General features: G+C 39.2%; 1 protein-coding gene across 2 annotated transcripts in view; it reads left to right on the forward strand.

The window, feature by feature from the left end:
• Positions 1-25,893, forward strand: part of LOC130101081 (protein shisa-9) — a 104,461-nt gene that overhangs the window by 37,517 nt on the left and 41,051 nt on the right. For both annotated transcript variants that reach the window (XM_056266633.1, XM_056266632.1), the window contains exon 2: positions 1,817-1,932. In XM_056266633.1, coding sequence (XP_056122608.1) covers positions 1,817-1,932 — 116 coding nt within the window. The remainder of the gene's footprint in view (positions 1-1,816; positions 1,933-25,893) is intronic.

Genomic DNA, 25,893 nt, shown 5'->3' on the forward strand with positions numbered 1-25,893 from the left:
TAAGGCAAGCAGATAGTTTTGAACACTGGCTGGTTATGTATTTTCTCAAATATGTATTTTGGATAATTTTTAACCCAAAAAAAGCTACTGGCTTTTTTATTATTTATTAATGCAATACAGTGCATGCCAATCATCTGTGGTCTCCCAGAGCTTACATTATTGGCAGTTTACTGTTAAGTCATTAATTTACACCAAAACAAAAGATAACATGTAGCCTATGCCTTCATCTCCGAAAACATTATTTTGTCTTACATTTCATAATGAACTTAGACAAGCTCAGTGCGGAGTCATTTTCAGTCAGTTTTCTTTTGTGAATTGGAATGTGTGCAAAATATTGTGGGTTATTGAAGGACATGAAAGATACACTTGATGCATCCTTCAAAATGAGCTGAATGAAAGGCACGAAACAAAGGCTGCCTTCCAAGGATCCTTTAAATTGAGACGGCCTTCAGCGGCGCTTGATGACGTGGTAGCCGAGATATGCAGCCCTACTAGGAGAAGCACCCGTGGACTCTTTGCTAAGTCCTTTTTAAAGCGGCTATATGTAGAGTTCAGAAACCCTTGTTATTAGCGACACCGGTGGCCGTTAAGTGAACTGCAGCCAGCAACTTATTACTGGTGCTTGCACTCATGCACATGTAACGTACAAGAGATTAATTTCTTTTTAGCTCTTTGCTCAGAAGTAAAAAGAAGTTGAAAATACCTTTACAGCGATATACCGTTAACGAACATCCAGACACCGTCCACGCTGCTGAGAGTGACATTTAGATGAGAATGTGCTGCATGCTTTTCTCTCAATAACAAAATAAACACAATAAAAATGACAGCGGTGAATAAACAGCAGTTAAGGAAGCATCTGATATGATAGTTGGCAATGTGAGACTATAGTTTGAATGAATCCCTTTTCTTTGTATGAAACATTGACATTACAGTACAGAATAGCTCTTTCGGCATTATCCTGAACATTGTTTAAGCATTTGTTTCTTGTGTCACTGAACTGAAGAGAGGCTCTCGGAGGGCGCACATAAATGTCACATCCTTTTGATTTTCGGTAAAAACGTCCCGAGTCCTTAACATAAAAATCAGTCTACCTAGCAGACAACCTAGGAAGTTGAGAAAAGTCTCATCTCTTAAGTTTACAAGCTGTTCACACATTGGCAATAAAAAAGTGATTCGTTTATGAACATTCTTACAAATAGCCCCTGTAAAAAGTTACAGACCAATCTAACTTTAGCAACTGTTGCATTCTGCCATTTTTCTGGACAAGCGTTTGCTCTTTTTTATGAAGGATCTGTATGTTTGGATTTAAAATTTTTTTTGCAAATGATTAATTTACAGTGTTTCATGTACATGTATGTATTGATTCAAGTCAGTGTTAAAAGTGAATGTGTTGCAGAAACGTTAGTAACAGTTCTGTTCACTTACACTAATGTGATCAGCTGTAATCACTTTCAAATGAGGTTTTTCTCATTTTAATTGACTGAGAAGTATTTTCCTCAACCTAAATTTGCAGTTTTTAATCACATTATGGCATAATTTCAACATTTATTTACAGAAAACGGATAAAAATAATTCACAATGTCATAATTCTTTCCTAAAATTAATCTTCAGCACTTTATTAGCACGGTTTTCTAAAAAATCACACCGCTCAGGAAAATCTCATGTTCATTCCTCACATCAAGACAAGTCTTGCCAAGTTTCTAAGACTTGAAGACAAATGACTTGAATAAGTGAGACGTAAAAACTCTGGTGTGGGATCGTGTTTTCCAAGTGCCCTGCTGAGAAACTGATGGTGTACAAACCCGTCTCTTTTTAGGGCCCTGACAGAACTGCTGAAACAGCCAGGCGAGGCCGGGGGAGTGGACAGAGGAGGAGGTCACCACCCCATCGGATCTAATGGCATCTCTGGCAGGTCAATGCGCACCAACAACGGTAAGTCACAGCTCCAGACGTACAGCTGTAGAGTTTCTGCTGAGCTCAATCACAGGGACTCACAGACAAGATGAAGAGCTCTTTGAATGGGAAAACATGAAACTATCCAAAGCTGTTCACCAAGCCAACGATTAAATTTCATATTTGAATCAATCACCAGTGAAATCTGACAACAACTGTCTCATAAATGTTGTTTCTAAACGCTCAAATCATGAAAAAAAAAAAAAAAAACGAGAAAAAAAAATCTGCATTTTTCAGTCTGGACCAGCCAATGCGCACGTGCAGTCATAAGCACACGTCTCACAACACTGACTGTTTCTGTAGCAGTTGGAGCTTCTGCAGTGACGCAATAACTTTACCAATTGGCGATTGGCTCTTTTATTTAGAAGGCGGGACTTATTCCGCAATATTGGGCGTTGCAATTTCTCCCACTCATACGAGTGCACTGTGTATATCTAAAGTCTTTGCTTATACTAGTAAGAAACAACCTAGCATTTCCCCCAGAACTCCTGTGGTGATCATTTTTATTTTTGTAATTTGTAGGGACACACGACAGCTTGAATAAATCCCCAAATTGTTGCAAAAAAAAACAAATGTTGATAATGTAGCTATGTCATCATTTCACATCATTCTTTCACGATCACAATCCATTTAATTATTCTTAGATACACATTGGCCGACAACATTATTGATGAAACCTCAGCAAAAACACTGAGGCTTTAAAGGCTATCACCTTTTGACCCACTGAGGGTAATGAACTTGAAAGAGGGAGTAATTAAATTTGCGGATATGAGAGATCCCACTGCTGCTCCCTCTCAGCCTTGGAAGAGGAAGTGGCTTAACGAAGCAACTGTGCTAATTAAGGCATAATTAAGAAACTTCAGCCAAGGCCTGCTGATCAAGAACACACTGTCCTTCTGTCTGAGAATTAGGGACCCATTTATCTCTCTATCTCACACACACACACACTTCATCACAGGTGTGATTATTTCTTGGGAGTGTGAGAATTTCCACTGTGTCAGTGTTTCTACTCGTACTTCTTTTATCTTCTTCCTTTTCTAAATCCATCTCTTCATTGAGTGTTTAATTAAGTGCTCATTAAGCCAGCTTGATCACACAAAGGGTCACAAGGGTCTAAGAACGATCCATCTGCACACACACACACACTCACACACACAGAGTCGTGACAGGTAAACTCATGTCGGGGAGTCCGGAAGGATGGATGGAAATTAGAGAAGGAGAAATGCAGTGATGAAGATGGAGTATGATGAGCTTCTAGAAAAGTAGTTCTCAATTTGAATAATTATGTTGACATTATTGTGTGATAAAGTCTCATTTAGGTTAATTAGCTTAAAATAGAGATCTAGTTAATTTCAACAAAACAGCAGTCTGGAAACATTATGCACTGCATAGAAAAACATATAACAAAAATTGAATAAATAAAACAAGAAATTATTTATATAATACTACGGGTCTGTATTGATTGGTTGACAAATGTTAAAGTGTGCAATTATTTTCAGGGAAACGCACGGCTGAAGTAATTCCAGGCAGGTCTATAACGCATTACAGGTCCATATCACTTCGCCACATGATTTCAGTTATTTCAAAGGTCTTTACAGACTACAACAGCAAAATAACCAAAACCCACAACGACACTGACCAAGCAAATAATTATAGTGAACAATAGGATAAAAAAACGACAAATTTGTTCCCGTGTTTTTTGCCACAAAATTACATTTTACTGTGTACGGAAAGCACATACTCTTTCTCAAAGAGCGTTTTAAGGACAAAAAAACTGACAAATGTCTTGAAATACACCATCTGAACAATATCTTGAGGTGTGGTAACAGTAGTATAAGTGGAATAATTGACTCCGGGCCGTTGAATTATTGAAAAAATAATGCACACCCAAGGTGTAATGGCCACCTGCATTACCACCTTGTGGCATTTCAAAATGAACTGTACTTTTTAGACCAAACTGCAGGTAATTCTTCAGGTAGTTTTGGAGTTTAAAGTTGTCCGAAATCTCTGTGGAACGAGTCCACCACCTGAAAAAATTTGAGAACCACTTTCCTTGAGGGAGGAAAATGAGATTTGAAGAATCAAGAAAACCAATAGGTGAGGGAACCTGGCAGAGAAAAATAGAAGGACAATGAGACAGTTTGAATGAATAAATAGTGTGTGAGAGAGAGAGAGAGAGAGAGAGAGAGAGAGAGAGAGAGAGAGAGAGAGAGAGAGAGAGATGGGAGGGGAAGGAAAAAGACCTGAGGGGAGGAATAAAGAAAGAGAGAATGAGACAAGAGGAAAGATGAATGAGTGTGGGAGAGGAATGGTGTGGGTGTGATAGGCTGTCGAATGAAACGAGAATTAGAGTGATGTTTAGAAAGGAGAATGAGAACTGAATGAAAGAACTGTCTCTCCCTCTTTCATCATCCTTCCATCCCAGCTCATCAACTCTTTGAAATCCTGGGGTCATGACCTTCTGCAAAAGCGTATGCTTCCAATAAGTATCATTATGATTGTGTTAGTATCGACTTACAATAGGTTGAATGACACGTCTGCCATAGCCTGACGGGGTCTGTAGCGTTTTTAATCGTACTTTTAAACTTCGGGTTTCGGGTAGTAACCGGCGAACAAAGAGAACTACAAAATTCGACTGCTTTACGGCATATACGTCACTTCCACCACCACCCCCACTTCCTTAAAATCGGACTTGCGAGCCAAATGTTATAGTCATGGCCGAAGCAGCACAGAAAAACAAGAAAGCAAAGGTTTTATCGGAGCAAAGCAAAAAGAGAAAAAGAGAAAGTGATCGCGTTAAAGGCAGAACGAGGATCAACATTGCAGAGCTGCCAACTCTCACGCATTGGCCGTGAGACACCGCATTTGATTGGTTTCACACGCTCACACGCCACACCCCCGGTTTCTCACGCTAAATTGTCAACCCGGTCGGTCAAATCCCTGAAAGATGAGTTTATCTATAGATCTACCTGTTGAGCCACTCGTGATCGACAAGTTATACCGCAAATTAGTTCAAATCTCCCGGAATCTAGAGCGAGCGCGCACGCGAGACAGAGACTGTGCTCCAACGCGCGCGGACGGCAGAGAGAGAAAGCGAGCGAGAGACCTTGCGTGTGGAGGGAGCATCGAACCCCCCATCGAAAAAAGAATGCCTCTCTCTAACCTCTCTAATTCGCTAGAGTAGTAGCGAATTATCAATCTGGTAGCTAGTAAACGATATTCTAGTTTTTGATGGTTAGCTATCGCTAGTATTCTCGTTCTGATTTGAACTTTGCAATCGATGAAATGCAAATAGCAAATGTTTGACCTAAAAAGTGTAGTCTACTCAACATGTACAAAGAAAGGAGGAAGATTATTAATAAAATCATATTTTAGGATACCTAACATGTCTGTGATATTTGTTTATTTGTCTTGCCTCAAGCTATAATGCAAATCGATTTGTAAAATTTGCAGATTCATTTATGGTAGCTTGATATTATAATATTGACGATATATGGTTATTATCAACCACTCAAACATTGCATTGAAGTATCATATAGATCCAGTAAAACGGTAACCAATAGACTAGGCTACTATAATGACGCTGGCTTGTAAACGTGAGCATCGCGATCATTTGTCGTTAGAAAAAAAAATAAAACCCATGAAATTATATTCATATGACATGCTGAAATATATGCCACTGTACCTGGGATGAAGACATTTCACACGCGACGCAAGCAGAACACCTGCATGTGACCTCCTCCTACAGTGTTCAGGGCTATCCTGGTTGTCAACAATTGCACGTGCATGTAGGATGACAGAGTTTACGACAGTAGTAGAGGACAATACTGTTTCCCAACTGTAGGGGGAGCCCGAGAGCAAAAAACTACCTGTTGTTACTTTAAGTAGCTTGCATAGGAAATTGCATAGTGACTCTTCTAGTCAGCTTTGAAGACAAATACAAGACCACTGAAAAACTACTTTAATTTGAACTACGCGTCACAAAAAATGAGTATGTGTGATTGTCAGCTTGGCTGTGACAGGTGGAGAGATGTCCATGCTCATCTTACAGCTGTCTGACCGAGCACTCAAACGCCTGTAGGCAAAAACACTTCTGTTTTTTTTTTCACCTGCTCAGGAGAGATGCGATTTTACTGCTGATACAAGCATGTTTTTACTGCATTTCTAAAGATGGAGATCTTACGGGTATGGCTGAGTGCGAAATGCTTCATATGTGCAACAGCATGAGTTGTCACACTGTTTGCATTTGATGATGAGACATTGCGTTGTTTGTGTGCGTGTAAGAGAGAAAGACTCTGTGCCATATGTGCCAATCATGTTCTTGGCAGACAGCATGTGTGTGTCAGTTGTGTGTGTGTGTGGGCTGAGGCTGGTTGTACTACAGACCACCCATGAAAAACCCATCCATCAAATCAAAAATGTGAGCGTGTTGAGGGCGACGTGTCTGGGAGTACATTTTTATTAGTGTTGTTACTGAAAAAGCAGTCTAGCACTGGTTGTATGAATACCGTTTCATAAATATGATACATCTGAACAAGAATGGGAGCAGATTGAAGAAAAAAGAAAAAGACATTTTATTTTTTCTAATTCAAAATGTAAATTTATGTAAAAATTACTATAATACTATATATATACACTCACCGGCCACTTTATTAGGTACACCTGTCCAACTGCTCGTTAACACTTTTTTTTTTCTTTCTTTTTTTTTTTTTTTTTTTTTTTTTTTTTTTTTTATATGCACAATATATTACAATACAGACAATAAATGTGTATACAGTAACTATTCAAGTAACTATTACTATTGCTATTACTATCACAGTAACTGTGAATAGCATAACTATTCACCCCGTTCAGTGTGAGCCTGGGTACATAAGTGAAGGGGGGGTTATAGCACCATGTTCAAGGTGTAACACGTAACATAGGACAAGTGACAGACAAACAACAACAGAGAACACATCTTGAGCAAATTATTCTTATTCTTATTCTGAATAAGAAGGTGTTTGAGGGAAAGGGGGTTTGAAAACATGTTATGCATGAGTGTAGATGCATATATGTATGTATGAAGTGATAGCTGCAGTAACAGAAGGGGTGAGGTATGTGTCTGGTTATATACACGGCTTATAGTTATGTTTGTGCGATATTGAGAGATGTCAAGATGTCAAAAATGTAAGAAAAGGGGACCATATATCTTCATAGGCTGATATTTGCTTTATTCTGTACGCATTGTATTTCTCAATTGAAATATATTCTGATATTAAATTTATCCAGTGATTGATGTGGCAAGATTTCTTTGATTTCCAGTTTTGGAGAACTACTTTCTTGGCGACAGCTAAAGAGATGAGCAACGGATTCCTATATTTTTGTGAGATATGGATTTCGGAAAGGTCGCCTATGAGACAAAGTATTGGGGATAATGGGATTCTGTGGCTCATAATGGTGGTGAGCGTCTCAGTAACTGTAATCCAAAAAGAATAGACTGGTTTGCAATGCCACATGGCATGCAAATAGTCATCTGTACTACCTAAAGTACATTGTGAACAGATATGAGTGTTGTGTAGGCCCATTTTGAACATTTTACTTTGGGTAATATGAGTTCTGTGAATGACTTTATATTGTATAAGTTGCAGGTTTGTGTTATTGGTCATAAGAAAAGTGTTCCTACAAATTTGTTCCCAGTACTCAGGGTTGGGAGAGATGGCCAGGTCGGTTTCCCATTTGGTTGTTGGGAGTGTTATTGTTGTGTTTTGGTTCGAAATCATTGTATATAGTTGGGAGGTTAATTTTTTTAAGTTATTAATTTTCAAAAGTTCTTCTATGAGCTGAGAAGGTTGTAATGTATTGTTTGTAAGTGTGGTTTTATTTTTAATTAGGAGTCTAAGTTGTTGATATTTAAGAAATTGTTCCCTCCCAACCCCATATTTCTGTATGAGTGTGTTAAATGACATAAAATAGTGGTTCTCAAATAAGTGGTGAAGCTGTGTGATTCCTTTTTGTGCCCATGTGGGGAAATAAAGAGGTTTATTCTGTATCAGAAATTCTGGGTTGTGCCAGAGTGGGGTTAGCTTATTTAATTCTTGTGATGATTTTGTGATTAGATTTGTTTTCCACCAGGCTGTCAGAGTCGAATAGATGGTTATGGGTTGGCAGATGTTGGATTTCTTGATTGATTGTGAGAGAAAGGGGAGATCTGCAACTGGGATATCTGTGCATTGACTCTGTTCCAGTTCCAGCCACGGGTGTTTATGCTTATCTAAATTGATCCATTTAACTAGGTATTGTAATTGATTTGCCAAGAAGTAGTAATGGAAGTTTGGTGCCTCAAGCCCCCCATGTGATTTTTTATTTTGTAATGTTGAGAGTGATATTCTGGGTTTTTTATTTTTCCAATAAAATTGTGTTGTTAATGAATTAAGAGTTTTGAACCATTTATCTGTAGGAGTGATGGGAATCATTGAAAAAAGATAGTTAATTTGGGGTAGGGTTTTCATTTTGACAGCCGCTATTCTTTCGATGAGTGTGAGTGGGTGTTTAGACCAGCGTTTGTATTCGTCTTCAATTTTCTTTAGGAGTGGAGTGTAATTGAGGGTGAAAAGCTCTGACAGCCTGGGGGAAATCTGAATCCCTAGGTACTTGATGTTGCCTGTGTGAAGGTGGAATGATGTGTCCTGAGCTCCAGAATCCCATATATCATCTGAAAGTGGTAGTAAAATCGATTTATTCCAGTTAATAGTGTAATGTGAAACTAGGGAAAATCTGCTGATAATATTGAACGTTTCTTGAAGTGATACTCGTGGGTGCTGTAAATAAAGTAAGAGATCATCTGCGTATAAACTGATTTTGTGTTGTACATTGTCTACCTGTATTCCTTTGATTTTGATGTTTTGTCGTATAGCTGCTGCGAGCGGTTCGATGAAAATGGCAAACAGGGAAGGCGAAAGTGGGCATCCCTGTCTGGTGCCCTGATGCAATGTGAAACTCTGCGATGTAATTCCATTAGTGGTGATGGTGGCCCTGGGTGATGTGTACAGTATTTTAATCCAGTGAATGAACGACTCTCCAAAACCAAACTTGTGAAGTGTATTAAATAAAAAAGACCAGTTTACCTTATCAAATGCTTTCTCTGCATCAAGTGAAATGATAATGGTTTTCTGTTGTTTTTCTTGTGATATATTGAATAAGTTAAATAATCTGCGGACATTATCTGTAGCATGTCTATTTTTTATGAAGCCTGTCTGATCTGGATGGATGAGTGTGGAGGTGACTGTTTCTATTCTGGTTGCTAGTGCTTTGGTAATAATTTTCAAGTCAGTATTCAATAGTGAAAGAGGTCGGTAGCTAGAAGGGTAGGTTGGATCTTTTTGGGGTTTTAGCAGTAATGTAATGGCTGCTGTATTCATGTGTGTTGGTATGGTAGATAACGTTTTAATTTCTATAATTACTCTGTTGAATAATGGTGATAATATGTCCCAGAAGTGTCGGTAGAATTCAGCTGGAAATCCATCTGGCCCGGGAGATTTATTGCTAGGGATTTTATTGAGTGCTGTAGTAAGTTCATTAAGGCTAAGGGGTGCATCTAAACTATTGGTTTCTTCTACAGTTAATTTTGGCAATGTTATACTGTTCAAGAAGGTGTCAATTTCTGATTGAGTAGGTTGGTGAGTGGGGGAATAGAGGTTTTTGTAAAAATTCCGAAATGTGTTATTTATATCCTGTGGGTTATGATTGATGGTTCCTGTAACATCTAAAATGGCTGGGATGATTGATTTCTCTTTCTTATGTTGAAGTAAATTTGCTAAATACTTACTGTTTGTTTTATTACTATATTGAAAACCATTATATTTCAATTGTTGAATTTGAAATTGTGTTTTTTTCTGTATAATGGCATCAATTTGTGTTTTGAGTTCCTTTAATTCCTTCTGTTTTGGTTCACTGGGATGGCAAGATATTTCATGTGTTAGTAATTTAATTTTTTGTTCTAACATATTTTCCAATTGTTGTTGCTGTTTTTTCATATATGAAGAGTATGATATAATTTTTCCTCTAATTACGGCCTTCCCAGTTTCCCATAGCAGTGTAGGTGCGGTGTCTGCAGAGTCGTTTGTCTCCAGAAAGAGTGCCCACTCTCGCCTTATGTGGGTTGTAAAGTTGGGGTCTTCTAATAATGAGGTATTAAAGCGCCAAATAGTTGAAGTTTTAGCATATATTTGAGTATTTATAGACAGAGAGACAGGGGCGTGATCACTGATTACAATTGGGTGAATTGTGTTATCTGATATCTTGGTTATTAGTGAGTTGCTAATGATAAATAAATCAATTCTAGATGAGCATTGATGAACTGAAGAAAAATATGAATATTCTCTTAAAAGAGGGTTCCTCAATCTCCAACTGTCACCAAGGCCATAGTCCTCCATATATTGTTTTATTATGTCAGTGGAGTGCCAGTTTCTTAAGTTACCAGAGGTGCTTGAACGGTCAATTGTGGGATTGATGACTGTATTAAAGTCTCCTGCTATGATGAGGTTGTTTGAATTTGATAGTGTGGAGAAGAGATTGTGAAAGAAAGAAGGATCATCATTGTTAGGGCCATAAATATTTGCCAATGTAAATGTTATATGATTTATAGTTATATTAATGATGATGAATCTACCATCTGGGTCCATGATAGATTGGTTTAGTGAGAAATGGATATCCTTATTTATTAAAATAGAGACACCTCTTTGTTTGCTATTATATGTTGAAGAGTATATTTTGTCAAATTGTTTAAAATTAAGATGTTGTGATTCTATTTCTGTTAAGTGCGTTTCTTGAAGAAAGCAAACATCAGCCTTCAATTTTATTAAATGATTAATTACTTTAAGTCTTTTTGTTTGATTACGGAAGCCGCGTATATTCCATGTTATCAATTTAAGCGGGTGCATGTGTGTATGTCAAGTGTATCAAAGTTGTGGGCTAGCACGTATATATAGAATAAAAGCCATATGAAATAAAAAAGAGAAAAAGAGAATGAGAGGGGAAAGAGAGGGACAGAGGGGTTTGGTTGAGGGAATATGGCATGGGTGTTTTTTCTCATCAATATAGGGTGAATGTGTGTCATATCTCCTATAGGATGTTTCCCAATGTTTTTGCTTGGGGTTGAGTTGAGGGGTAGTAGTGGTGTTGAACATAAATACGAACCTGACAAACAGACATTAGACAAGAGGACTTTACACATATAAACAAAGATAAGCAGAGAGTCAAGACATAAATACTCAATATGCAAAGAGAGGCACATGCCTTATCCGAAATTTAAAGAAGGGAGAAGAAAGAAAAAAAAAAATATATATATATATATATATAGAGAGAGAGAGAGAGAGAGAGAGAGAGAGAGAGAGAGAGAGAGAGAGAGAGAGAGAAAGAGAGAGAGAGAGAGAGAAAGAAAGAGAGAGTCGTGACGAGAACCAATAAACAAAAAAGGAGATAAACAAGATAAGGAGAGAGAGTGTGAGCACAGAATTAAGATGCTGGGCTAACAGATTTTGTCATTTTTACAGAGGTGTGGAAAAAATATATAAATAAAATAAAATATATAGAATAAAAATAACACAAAAAAAAAAAAATTATTTATACATATAGCATATTTGTATATTTATTCAGAAAAGCCATGGTGTTTTTTCATGGCTTCGGAATAATTGTCCATTTATATAGAGTTTATCAACTGCTAATACTGCACGTATGTTGTTTCTTCGGTTTTCTTTTAATATGGGATAGAGAGCTTTTCTTCGTTCGTTTATTTCTCGTGGGTATTGGTCATTCATTCCAAAATGAGTGTCCTTGAGTAGTTTTCCTTTGCTTTTAACCAGTTCTTTTTGTTGGTAGTGTTCAAATTTTGCAATGATGGGACGAGTTTTGTCCTGCTGTTGTTTGCCGAGACGATGAACTCGGTGGAAGGTAATATTTTGAACGGCGTCAACGGGTAATTTGAGTTGAGAATGCATGAAGTTTTGAATCTGTAACTGTGGATTATCGGGTGATGTTTCTGGGATGCCTGAGAAGATGAGGTTATCGCGCATCGAGCGAGTTTGGATGTCAAGAATTGTTTCTTTCATCTGTTTGTTTTCTGCGGTAACATTTTGCATTTGCTGGGTGAGTGTTGTTATGGAAGCTTGAAACTGCTGATTTGATTGTTGTAGCGTTTCGATTTGATTGTGAGCAAATTCAAGACTTTTCCGCATGTCATTTAGTTCCTCGTGAATTGTGACCAGTATGTCCAGTTTTTTATTGATGCTAGCCAGCACACTAACCTCAACTTCGGTGGTGTGCAGGTCATTTGTGTCCGTTGCGGAGTCTCTCTTTCTTCTTTTTGTATCTGGTTTGAGTGCGTCGGTATTATCCATGGTTGGATGAAGGTGGTGATAGTAGTCGTCAATAAATATTTCAAAGTCCGTTAAATCCTCCAGTGTTAAGCTCGTCCTGTTGAGTTTGTCAACAACTGTGCGTCGCCATGTTCGATCTCACCTCTGCTCGAATCTCGCGATACTCACATTGCTTCACCTCCCCACATTGCTCGTTAACACTTAATTTCTAAGCAGCCAATCACATGGCGGCAACTCGTGCATTTAGGCATGTAGACATGGTCAAGACAATCTCCTGCAGTTCAAACCGAGCATCAGTATGGGGAAGAAAGTTGATTTGAGTGACTTTGAACGTGGCATGATTGTTGGTGCCAGAAGGGCTGGTCTGAGTATTTCAGAAACTGCTAATCTACTGGGATTTTCACGCACAACCATCTCTAGGGTTTACAGAGAATGGTCCGAAAAAGAAAAAACATCCAGTGAGCGGCAGTTCTGTGGGCGGAAATGCCTTGTTGATGCCAGAGGTCAGAGGAGAATGGCCAGACTGGTTCGAGCTGATAGAAGGGGAATAGTGACTGAAATAACCACTCGTTACAACCGAGGTATGCAGCAAAGCATTTGTGAAGCCACAACACGCACAACCTTGAGGCGGATGGGCTACAACAGCAGAAGACTCCACCGGGTACCACTCATCTCCACTACAAATAGGAAAAAGAGGCTACAATTTGCAAGAGCTCACCAAAATTGAACAGTTGAAGACTGGAAAAATGTTGCCTGGTCTGATGAGTCTCGATTTCTGTTGAGACATTCAGATGTTAGAGTCAGAATTTGGCGTAAACAGAATGAGAACATGGAACCATCATGCCTTGTTACCACTGTGCAGGCTGGTGGTGGTGGTGTAATGGTGTGGGGGATGTTTTCCTGGCACACTTTAGGCCCCTTAGTGCCAATTGGGCATCGTTTAAATGCCACGGCCTACCTGAGCATTGTTTCTGACCATGTCCATCCCTTTATGGCCACCATGTACCCATCCTCTGATGGCTACTTCCACCATGTCACAAAGCTCTAATCATTTCAAATTGGTTTCTTGAACATGACAATGAGTTCACTGTACTAAAATGGCCTCCACATTCACCAGATCTCAACCCAATAGAGCATCTTTGGGATGTGGTGGCACGGGAGATTCGCATCATGGATGTGCAGCCGACAAATCTGCGGCAACTGTGTGATGCCATCATGTCAATATGGACCAAACTCCCTGAGGAATGCTTCCAGCACCTTGTTGAATCTATGCCACGAAGAATTGAGGCAGTTCTGAAGGCAAAAGGGGGTCCAACCCGTTACTAGCATGGGGTACCTAATAAAGTGGCCGGTGAGTGTATATATATATATACACATACATACATATATATATATATTGTATAATATTAATAGTATTATTAATAGTAATAATACTTTATATATATATATATATATATATAAGTATTTACTGTACAAAAAATGGTTTTAAGCCAGTTATTTATATCTTTTGCTGTAGTTTGTCACTAGGGAATATCAGTTTACATTTCCAAACATTTTTTCTTTGCCATTAATTGTAATAATCCAGTGAGATTTTTGTATGCACAAGGAGTCTGACAACAGCCGATATAATCTGATCTCACCATCATCGAGTCTGTCTGGGATTACATGAAGAAACAGAAAAAACTGAGACAGACTAAATCCAGAAGAAGTGTCATTTTTTCCCTTGAGAATCTACACCAGTGTGACTGGCTAGACATTTACTGCGCCTCCATCGTGTGTGTGTGTGTGTGTGTGTGTGTGTGTGTGTGTGTGTGTATGTAAAGTGTAATGAAGTGGAAGTTCACACCATATCTTACCAACCGGATCCAGCGGCCTTCCGCTGACCCCAACAGCTGTGGGCACCACACACACACACACACACACACACACACACACACACACACACACACACACACACACACACACACACACACACACACACACACACACACACACACACACACACACACACACACACACACACACACACACACACACACACACACACACACACACACAGTCTCAGATCTACACAGTGGACAAACAGCTGGACATTATCCCAATCTTCCGAAGCCGCAGCAGGACAGAGCATTCATTTCATCGCTGCACGTCTTCATAACAGGGTTAAACAGATCTGAGGCCTGTTCTAATGCTCACTGATCTGAGCTCTTTTGATGTTTCCACAGAGCAGAGGTGATTTCTGCAGTGAGCCTCAAGCTAAACTAGCTGCAGAACCAGCAATCAGGATCCGGTAGCAGCCAAGGTGCTCTCTTATGGAGAATCACTGCTCAAGCACTATTCTTAACAGTTATTTTTGTCTCATGTTTTAGTCAAAATATCTAAAAATATTTGGAAAAAATTGTATACATAAATGTACTTGAGAAAATATCTTTAATGAATGTATTTTGTCTTGCTTCTTTCATGTTTTTTAAAGTTAAAACAAGTGAAAAATAAATCTGCCACTGCCAGTGCAGTAAGACATAATACACTTATTTTCAAGATGCAAACTATGAAAACAAGTCTTAATATTCCAGGTAGTGTTGCTTCTCCAGTACATTTATCTTGTTTCAAATATTTTTTGATATTTTGACTAAAATATAAAAAATGACCACATGTAAAAGATATTTTTACTGGAAACTAAGACAAAAAGACTCATATGAGCATGAACATCAAATCGTGTGACTTGTTGAGGAGAAGCACTAATACTTTTCTAAGCAATCTAATATATATATATATATATATATAATGCGATTTTTGTTGCTAGTAAACAATTACCCAGAACACCATAAAAAATAGATAGCAATGTGTTAAAAAAACACTCTAAACACCTTAGCATCATCCTTACAACATGGCGAATTTTTCGCAGACAAACACCACTCACATTTTCTTCAAAACGTGTAAACTTCTACTGTAACCATGGTAGGATGTTAATTCTTTCCTGTGATGTTCTGCTCAGGATCTCAAAGCCCTTTGTATTTCTCAATTAAAGGGTTAGTTCACCCAAAAATTAAAATGATGTCATTAATGACTCACCCTCATGTCGTTCCAAGCCCGTAAGACCTCCGTTCATCTTCGGAACACAGTTTAAGATATTTTAGATTTAGTCCGAGAGCTTTCTGTCCCTCCATTGAAAATGTATGTACGGTATACTGTCCTTGTCCAGAAAGGAAATAAAGACATCATCAAAGTACATCAGTGGGTTAGTTATAATGTTTTGAAGCATCGAAAATACATTTTGGTCCAAAAATAACAAAAACTACGACTTTATTAAACATTGTATTCTCTTTACTGGTTACCAGAGAACACGTCAACAGCGTCTTGCGTCAGCAGCGTCACTGCGGACAGAACCGGAAGACAATACAATGTTTTATAATGTATTTTGTATAAATATAAATAATGACCAAAATGTATTTTCGATGCTTCAAAACATTCGAACCAACCCACTGATGTCACATGGACTACTTTGATGATGTCTTTATTTCCTTTCTGGACAAGGACAGTATACCGTGTACATTTTCAATGGAGGGACAAATAACTCTCGGACTAAATCTTAAATATCTTAAACTGTGTTCCGAAGATGAACGGAGGTCTTACGGGCTTGGAACGGGCTTGGTGAGTCATTAATGACATAATTTTCATTTTTGGGTGAACTAACACTTTAAGAAGATTATTACAGCGTGACCTTCTGCATACAGTCTGTTACCGCTGAAAGGTCATCTTAGAAAAGGTGGAATCTCAAGAGGGACGAAAATCACAAGTGCTTCAGAAAGAAAAAGATCAAATGAAATGTTTGAAGATCTCTTTAAGGTCAGAAAGGAAGGGAAATATTTGGAATTAGCTGTTTGTGTGTTGTAACAGGACAATATTTGAAATCAATGCTTTAAATAAAAGGCCGTTGCACACCAGAAAGTTAGGGTTAGTCGTGGAAGTTTCCTCTTCTTGATACATTCACACAAGATACGAGCCAACCACAAAAAGCATTCAAAATGGGCTTTGCCGAATAAATAAAACAATAAAACAAATAAAAGTTGCCCAATAGACCGTATATAATAGGGATACATAATTTAAAGAAAAAAAAAACTCTTTGCCAGTGCAAAAGTTTGTAGTGTTTTGTAACATGTTGCTATGTGGTTCCTATGGTGTTCTGGGTGATAGTTTACAGAAAAAATTTAAGTTAACTAGTATACGTATATGCACTTACCTAAAGGATTATCAGGAACACCTGTTCAATTTCTCATTAATGCAATTATCTAATCAACCAATCACATGGCAGTTGCTTCAATGCATTTAGGGGTGTGGTCCTGGTCAAGACAATCTCCTGAACTCCAAACTGAATGTCAGAATGGGAAAGAAAGGTGATTTAAGCAATTTTGAGCGTGGCATGGTTGTTGGTGCCAGACGGACTGAGTATTTCACAATCTGCTCAGTTACTGGGATTTTCACGCAAAACCATTTCTAGGGTTTACAAAGAATGGTGTGAAAAGGAAAAAACATCCAGTATGCGGCAGTCCTGTGGGCGATAATGCCTTGTTGATGCTAGAGGTCAGAGGAGAATGGGCCGACTGATTCAAGCTGATAGAAGAGCAACTTTGACTGAAATAACCACTCGTTACAACCGAGGTATGCAGCAAAGCATTTGTAAAGCCACAACACGCACAACCTTGAGGCGGATGGGCTACAACAGCAGAAGACCCCACCGGGTACCACTCATCTCCACTACAAATAGGAAAAAGAGGCTACAATTTGCAAGAGCTCACCAAAATTGGACAGTTGAAGACTGGAAAAATGTTGCCTGGTCTGATAAGTCTCGATTTCTGTTGAGACATTCAGATGGTAGAGTCAGAATTTGGCGTAAACAGAATGAGAACATGGATCCATCATGCCTTGTTACCACTGTGCAGGCTGGTGGTGGTGGTGTAATTGTGTGGGGGATGTTTTCTTGGCACACTTTAGGCCCCTTGGTGCCAATTGGGCATCGTTTAAATGCCACGGCCTACCTGAGCATTGTTTCTGACCATGTCCATCCCTTTATGGCCACCATGTACCCATCCTCTGATGGCTACTTCCAGCAGGATAATGCACCATGTCACAAAGCTCGAATCATTTCAAATTGGTTTCTTGAACATGACAATGAGTTCACTGTACTAAAATGGCCCCCACAGTCACCAGATCTCAACCCAATAGAGCATCTTTGGGATGTGGTGGAACGGGAGCTTCGTGCCCTGGATGTGCATCCCACTAATCTCCATCAACTGCAAGATGCTATCCTATCAATATGGGCCAACATTTCTAAAGAATGCTTTCAGCACCTTGTTGAATCAATGCCACGTAGAATTAAGGCAGTTCTGAAGGCGAAAAGGGGTCAAACACAGTATTAGTGTTCCTAATAATCCTTTAGGTGAGTGTATATTATAGATATATATATTACAATTTTATATAAAAAAAATGTTACACACACAAACACTTTATTTTAATATTTTTTATAATGTATATTATAAATATTACAATTAATTTAAAATAATAAAAAAAATTAAGTTATATTTGTAAAGTATAATGATAAAATGTGTAAATAATAATTAAAAAGTAAAATTGAAAAACACAAATGTGTAAACAAACAAACTCATTCTCTCCAATCTTTTTCCAAAGCTAACAAAATAGACCAGATCATCTGGTGCAACTGTGCAAGTTACTTCACTGCACTTTGGAGGCATCGAAGTCAGCATGCCAATTTAACAACAGGAAGCTTTTTTCCTGCAAATGCACCAATCAAAAAGCTGTTGTAGACTATGTCAATCAAACATGCATTGATGTCTGTGTGAAAGGAGTATGACTAAAGGGGAAAGAGAAAAAGTACAATGGTGAGAGAGCGTGAGAGGGAGAAAGAGTGAGACATCAAGTTGAGATATGCTTTTTAGGAAATGGAGTGGAAAGGCTGAAAATACGAAAAAACTCAGAACAGTGGAAAACATTGCCCTTTCAACCCCTCTCCTTCCATCTGAAAGAGGTTTAAATGTCACAAGGCAGATAGTACATGTGGTCTGGGCAGAGACACCGAAATGTCAAGCATAGCGGGATGACGTATTTATGCATGCTTCTGTTAATACATGACTTTAACCCTAGAATGCACTTGTGGCGAGTTCTTTTTTTTGCTGTATTTTTCTCATCAAGTGGTCTTTTCAACCAAAATTTAGTAAAGATTAATTTTACTCAGAAATTCAAATTCACACTCATGTCCTTCCAAACCGTCTGTGGAACACAAAAGGCTGTCACTCTTTTCCATGCAATCACTGAGGAACTGAGACTTTAAAGCATCAAAAAGAACACAAAAGCAAGTTGAAATCATACAATATCCCTTAGACTAGTGTTCAAACAGAGAAATAGTGTTGCCTGACTTGACTTATATAAATAACAAATTGATTTCTTCTTTTCAGAAAATGAATGCAGCAATATTTTACGGAAAGGTCAATAGGAAGAGTCCAAGTATATAAATCTATCAATTTCTAAAAGAAATGTCCAATTAAATAGTATAGAAAATCATAATTTATCAAATTTATAAAGTATTGAATTGCACAAAAACTAATTTTTTCCATTTTCTATTGTGGTACAGCGTTTCCTTAAGTACCCCTATTAAATTAAATTTTATAATTTTTATATAAATTTTTACAAGGAAGTAACAAAAAAATAATTTTTTTTTTGATTTGTATGATTTAAGCTATTTCATGTAATAAAAACTTATTTGAAAAAATATTTCATGGTTAGAACATAATGCATACCATAGAGGGTTCAATGTTAGTCGGTTTCTTGCACAACATTATTGTATGACTTTAGGAGACTTCAAATATATTGCACGAGTCGTGGATTTCCTTTCGTATGCTTTTGTAAATGGTAAATGGACTGCATTTATATAGTGCTTTCACAGACCCAATGGCCACCAAAGCGCTTTACATATTGGCTCACATTCACCCATTCACTCACTCATTCATACACCGACGGCGGTGTCAGCCATGCAAGGCGCCATCCAGCTCGTCGGGAGCAGCTGGGGTTAGGTGTCTTGCTCATGGACACCTCGACACTTGGTCAGGTGGAACCGGGGATTGAACCACCAACCTTCCGGTTTGTAGACGAACTACATGAACCACTGAGCCACTGCTGCCCCCAGGGCCGCATTAAGAGCTCACTGGGCCCCGGGGCTATGAGTTACTGCAGGGCCCCCCCACCACTACAGGTCACCAACTACATGAGCTAAATGTTCTATCATTATACGAGTCATTTTATCCATCTATGATATACTTCACAGTTAAGTTATATTACTTTTAAAACGATTTTTTTATCATATCAATTTAATGGCACTAACATTTCATAATTCTTGTGACCAATTTCAATATAACAAAAAATAATAGTAACTTAAGAAAAGAATCTCAAGCTTACCGATGACAAGAGTAACAAGAAATAACAATAGAACAAAGGCACATAAGAAATCGACCTTGAAAAACTTAAAAAGCACTGAATATTATATTGTATAAAGTAATCAAATATACAATACATAGTTTTCACTATAAATTCAACATTCATTCTTATTAATTTTACAAAAGTGATTCATTCAAGGGCAGTAAATTACTTTCTTTCTGATGTTTGATTAACATAATGGACACAAATGGCGACAGCAGCTTTATTAGCAGCTACTGTCACTTTAAGACCTCAGGGTCGGAACTCAAGTGCGCTGTGCAAAACCGTCTCAAGTTCACCATCATTTAAAATAATTTGTATCCAAACCACAATGATTAAAAACGCGTTTAATTTATAAACTTAGCCTACATCATGATGTCTCAGCAAAATTTACATATTTCTACCGGATATATTATCGCCAGCCCTTTAGGCGAATATAGAGTTTGATCAAACACAAAAAGCAAGATCAAACATCCATCAAGTTAATAATCAAACTTACCGAAAATTTGTGGGGTCGACGATGACGCTGTGTTTTAAAAAATAGTCTAGACTCTAGAATGAAGTGAATGGGTGGAGGCGATTTATTGGTTGATGCGTAGCTATATTCTAATAAGGCGCAGGCACTTCAGGCAGCCATCTATAGGCCTATGTGCAGCAGTAGGTCGATCGTTAACAAGTTAAATATAGAATAAATGTATTGTGTTAAATTAAAACGTGACGTTTCATTTCACCATGCCCTGTCCTGCTGCCCAGGGGGGTTTGATTGACAGGCGACCTGGCCAATCATAACGCCGAATATGCAATTTTGTCCGACAACAAAGCTGTCAGTAGATGAACGTCGGTGGATTTGAACTTGAAAACGGTATTGTTTAAATTATTTAAATAACAATATTTGAAAGTTGAGACTTTGTTTCATATCAACAGTAAGCTGCTCTGAACTCTCTCTCGTAGTCAATTGTGTAACGTTAGTCTTTGCCCCGCGATGTATTTTTCAGTGCGTGAGTGAGAACATGATGTGCGTGACTCGTGAGAGCCGCCTGGCTTGTCACACAGTAACTAAAAAAGGCGGGTCTTTGCGAACGGTCACTATAATATTAATGATAATGATTCCATGATAATGCATGGAATATTCGGCAAAGCGCTACTAAATAACAGGGCTAATTTGTGGGGGGCGTTGCGTGGTAAGGCTTTGGCAATCAGATGGCTAGTAGTATCTGCTCCACAGCCAATCAAGGGCCCCCTCCTTGTTCGGGCCCCGGGGCTTTAGCCCCGCCTAGCCCTATTGTTAAAGCGGCCGTGGCTGCCCCTTGTGTGCTTTTTGAAGCTTGACGGCATTTTAATGATATGTGGGTAGAGTAAATGGTTGGGTGATTAAATGATGACAACATTTTGGGGTGAACTATCCCTTTAAGGTGTCCTTGATCATTTATTTTCATATTTAGTTTGCTATTTTACATTTAAAGGAAGTTTGTATTAATACCATTAATATGTTTGTTAGTTTAGTTTTCATGGACTTTAAGTTTGTTTTCATTCAACATGTGTTCCTTTATTTGAGTTTTCCTGCCATTCATCAGTTTCCATGGACACTAATCATCACAGCTGTTCGTCATCTGGGTTATCACCATGTGTATATTATTTTCTCACATTCCCTCAGTTTGTCCACTCTCATTTGTGTTAGCATCTTTATCTGTAGTAACTGTTGGATTTATTATTAAACTCTGCAATTGAACTTTATCCTAATCTTCGTGCCTTCTTCATCTGTCTGACGGAACCTGGTTAACAGAAGACCAACTTTGGAATACGCTGCAAAATTTGATGCGGTGGCTCAGACGAGCCACGGTTTCTTTAGTTTCACGGAATAATTCTGTTGTCTTGCCGTCACCTGCCCCTACGTTGACGAGACACTCAAAATCACTGCTCTGGATCAGGGCCAACTACCACTACCCTGAAGACCTCCCGGAGAGCGTCTGTCCTCGATCCAGGACACAGCCAGACCCAGAGCCCAGCTCCCCACCACCCTCGACCGCGGAGACTTCGCGTCAGACGGAGAGCGACCACCCGCCGCGATGAGTGAGCCAGATCCCGAAGAGGACAGCACCGAGCATCGCCCCGGAGCCGGTGCCTCAGAGTGCGTCTGACCAGTGGTGTGAGCTAGCGATATCTGTGGCTGAGGGAATTCTGGTGGATTTTACCACTGAAGTACTGCCTCCCACCCTATCCCACCTGGTATCATCTGTCTGTTCTGAATCATAACTGTTTCAAGTCTGCACTGAGACCATTTCGTTGGCTTGTTGGGAATTGGAGTTAACGTTATTGATCACGTCAAGCTTACCTCTATCACCCTCACCACAAAGGTCAACCAGTCCTCCAGCCCTGCCTCTGCTGGATGCCTGCAGCTCTTCACCTTCCCCGGAAACGCCTTGCTGTGACGTCAAGCCGCAGGTCGTGCAACCACCAGCCTCGCCCAAATGAGAGGATCCTGTGGCTCCGCCTACGGCCTCAGATAGAGCAGCTGGTTTCACCTCGGCCTGTCGGCTTCGCGTTGGATCCTCCCACCCTCAGCTCCAGCAGAGACCCTCAACCTAGTGGCTCCACCGGGTTCCCTCGTCCCACCTGCTCCCTCTTGGTCTGTCGTCACTCTGCCTACACCACGGACTTGCGAGCCTTACGCTACACTCAGTTCCTCCACCCCTACGGTAACAGCGGGTTCCCTCGTTCCTTCCCTCCGGCTCCGCCCCAGTCCTCGAGCACTCTTGCTCCACATCAGATGCTCGTCGCCACAACTCCGCCTAGGTCTCCAGTGCCAGCGGTGTCGCTCAAGTCCATTGTCTCTCCGTCTGCGCCCTGGGATCCATCGTCTCGGCCTCCATCTGCCGTCACCAGGATGTCGTCAGCCACCATGGCACCTCCCTCTATCGATTCCACCGTGGGCTGTCATCATCGAGTTCTGGGTCCGTTGCACCGGCCATTCTCCATCATCGCCGCCGTCTTGCTGTCACCATCCCTTCGCCATCTCCTGTCACCATCCTTCCGTCCGCCTCCTAAGCCTCCTCTTGAACTTTATCCTCATCTTCGTGCCTTCTTTATCTGTCAGTCTAAACCTGGCTAACACGTGTTATTCTAAACTATAAAACTGTATCATTAAAGTGGTCCGTACGTGGTCCCTAAGGGGACATGTTAAAAAAATATGAGATGGAAGGTAAAATTATATTTCAATGCTTATGCGTTCTCTCTATTTGGTTCCCTTGAGAAAGTTTGCGTTCCTTTGCAAAACATTTGCGTTCTCTCGCGAAACTAGCTCTAGCAAACTCAAAGACTCTCAAGGGAACTCAAATGTTTTCAAGAAAACACAAATGCATTAAATACAATTTTTCCTCCAATCTATTTTCCATCACCGTCACCTGGATCTGTAGAATATAGAGCTACATGGACTACTTTCATTAGTTATTTGTGTCCTTTTTGAAGCTTGAAAGATACATTACTTACTCTTAATTCATTGCAATTGCATGGAAAAAGACATTGTCCTGCAGAAGAAGTTTGGCATGACATGAGGGTGAGCAATGACAGATTTGTCATTTTGGCTGAACAATCCCTTTAACGTACAGTCTCGCGTTGCTTGTGCATTACTAACCACCTACATCCTTGTAACTAAATGCATACTCACCAGTTTATCTCTAAATAACCACAACGAACAACACTTTGACATACACACACTTCTTTTGAAATATGCATTCGCAGTGACAGCATCAGCACATCAAAAGAGAGAGGCATAAGAAAAGAAGGAAAAATAGTGAGGGTTATTAAGTGTGACAGTAGAGCAGCTGGTCTCTGTGTTAGACATCATACATGCCTTATTCTCTCCCTCTGTCCTGTCTTTCCTCATCCCTGTCTTTTTTTCCCCTTTTATTTTTCGCCCTTCTCCCCAAACACAAGTAACTGCATGAATAACTCAAATGGGACTCAAAAGGCCTTAAAATCTTCCCACTGTCTTTTCAACAATATTTGCTGCGCTTTTCTCTCCTTCATTCTGGTTCTTTTATGCAGTCCAATTAGAGAACTGCATGAGCGTTGGTGAACACCCCTTCTCTACAGGTACAATGACCCATTCCTACTGTGCTCTGATAGGGACAGAACAGGGTCGTACCATCTGAAGAGCAGGGAGAGGGGGGACAGGGATTGGAGGTGGTTTGAAGGTCAGAAAGCTGCCGGTGTGTGTAAGAGCATCAATCAGGTTTAACTGAGCGCGTTCAGCCAAACACACACATACACACACAATTGCTTCGCAAGCACTTTGTAGAGATTGGGTCAGGCTGTGCTGCTGAGTGAATGAATTGCATTGTACTGCATGCATCTATTTAACACACACACACACACACACAGACTGTATGTATGAATCGTGTTGGTCCATCAACGTTATAAATGGCTGGGCTGTACTTGCCACTGATTGCTGTATCTCCTATGGGATCTGTTGACACATACAAATGAAGTCTGGGGAGACTTGCTAACTTCCTGTCCTGGTCATTGTGTGTGTGTGTGTGTGTGTGTGTGTGTGTGTGTGTGTGTGTGTGTGTGTGTGTGTGTGTCTGTGTTAGTATTCTGTAAGTGGCTTGTGGATCTAGTGGAATATGTGTCATTCAATGAGTTCCAGTTCATTGAGAAGCGGAAAAATAAAACCTTAGTGGCTCTGGCAAAGAACTTGCATGTAGCCTGTGTGTGTGTGTGTCCATAAAAGATGGCAATATCCAGAATCCTTGACCTTGTGGGGACATTTTTGGTCCCCATGTGGAAAACAGCTTATCATACAGAATGAGTTTTTTTGAAAATGTAAAAATGCAGAAAGTTTTCTGTGATGGGTAGGTTTAGGGGTAGGGTTAGTGTAACAGGAGAGAATATACAGTTTGTACAGTATAAAAACCATTACGTCTATTAGTCCCCACAAAGATGACCAGACGTGTGTGGGTGAGTTTGACAATCTACTAAATTTAACCTTGGGGATTAATAAAGTGACTATCTATTTATCAACACTAATAAAAAAATATCATGGTTTTAGACATTAGACAGTTGGCAATACCCTGTTTTTTAGGTATTACATACTTTATCTCTTTCACTGCCATTTACGTTAATTTACAGTAATCCATGTTTTCACTGTTACAAGGTAGTGGGCGCTATTACACATCTTCTGAAAGAGTACTGAATCTCCTCTCAAAACACATGCGAGGAAAGCTATAGAACAAGCTATAGAAGCATTGCTTACGCATGTAAAATAACGCGATCATCAGACATTAAACGGCATATAAATCAAAACTGCCTAATGTTACTGAATGAAATGTCGATCCAGGACGAGCTATAGGACTGTGAAGCTTTGGGCGTGTTGATGGACTCGATCTACTGTTTTGTAGTATGGACTCTGTGTTTTGTTCATCGTTTTGAATCCCATCCGGACGTAGTCTTTAAATAAAACGTGATGTACTATGGTACATACTTTTTGCTCTATGGATGCTTATTGGTTTAAACATGATACCATGGAACTATTTTTAGGCCATGTTTTGGGACATGTACTATAGTAATCTTTAAAGTACCTTAAAATAAATAAATATAATACTATACACGTACAATATAATATAAATAATATACGATTAAGATTTATAAAGAAAAGATTAATTAATAAAGAAAAGATTTTTTCTTTTTTAAAATAAATTAATACTTTTATTCAGTAAGGGCACATTAAATTGATCAAAAGTTAAAGACTTTTATATTGTTACAAAATATTTATATTTAAAATTAAATGCTCTTATTTTGAACTATTTATCAAATAATTCTGAAAAAAGTATCATGGTTTCCACAAAAATATTAAACAGCCAAAGCTTGCACCAAATCATCATATTAGAATGATTTCTGAAGGATCACGTGACACTAAAGACTGGATGCTGAATGATGCTGAAAATCAGCTTTGCAACACAGAGATAAATTACATTTTAAAATATAAAACAGTTATTTATTATTGGCAGCAGCCATATCACCCTGTAGCCCAAGACTGGTTGCCCACTAAAGCTAAGCAGGGCTGAGCCTGGTTAGTACCTGGATGGGAGACCTTCTGAGAAAA

This window comes from Rhinichthys klamathensis, unplaced genomic scaffold, assembly GCF_029890125.1.
Source record: "Rhinichthys klamathensis goyatoka isolate OS25496 unplaced genomic scaffold, OSU_Roscu_1.1 h1tg000251l_1, whole genome shotgun sequence".
In the NCBI taxonomy this organism is placed as follows: Eukaryota; Metazoa; Chordata; class Actinopteri; order Cypriniformes; family Leuciscidae; genus Rhinichthys; species Rhinichthys klamathensis.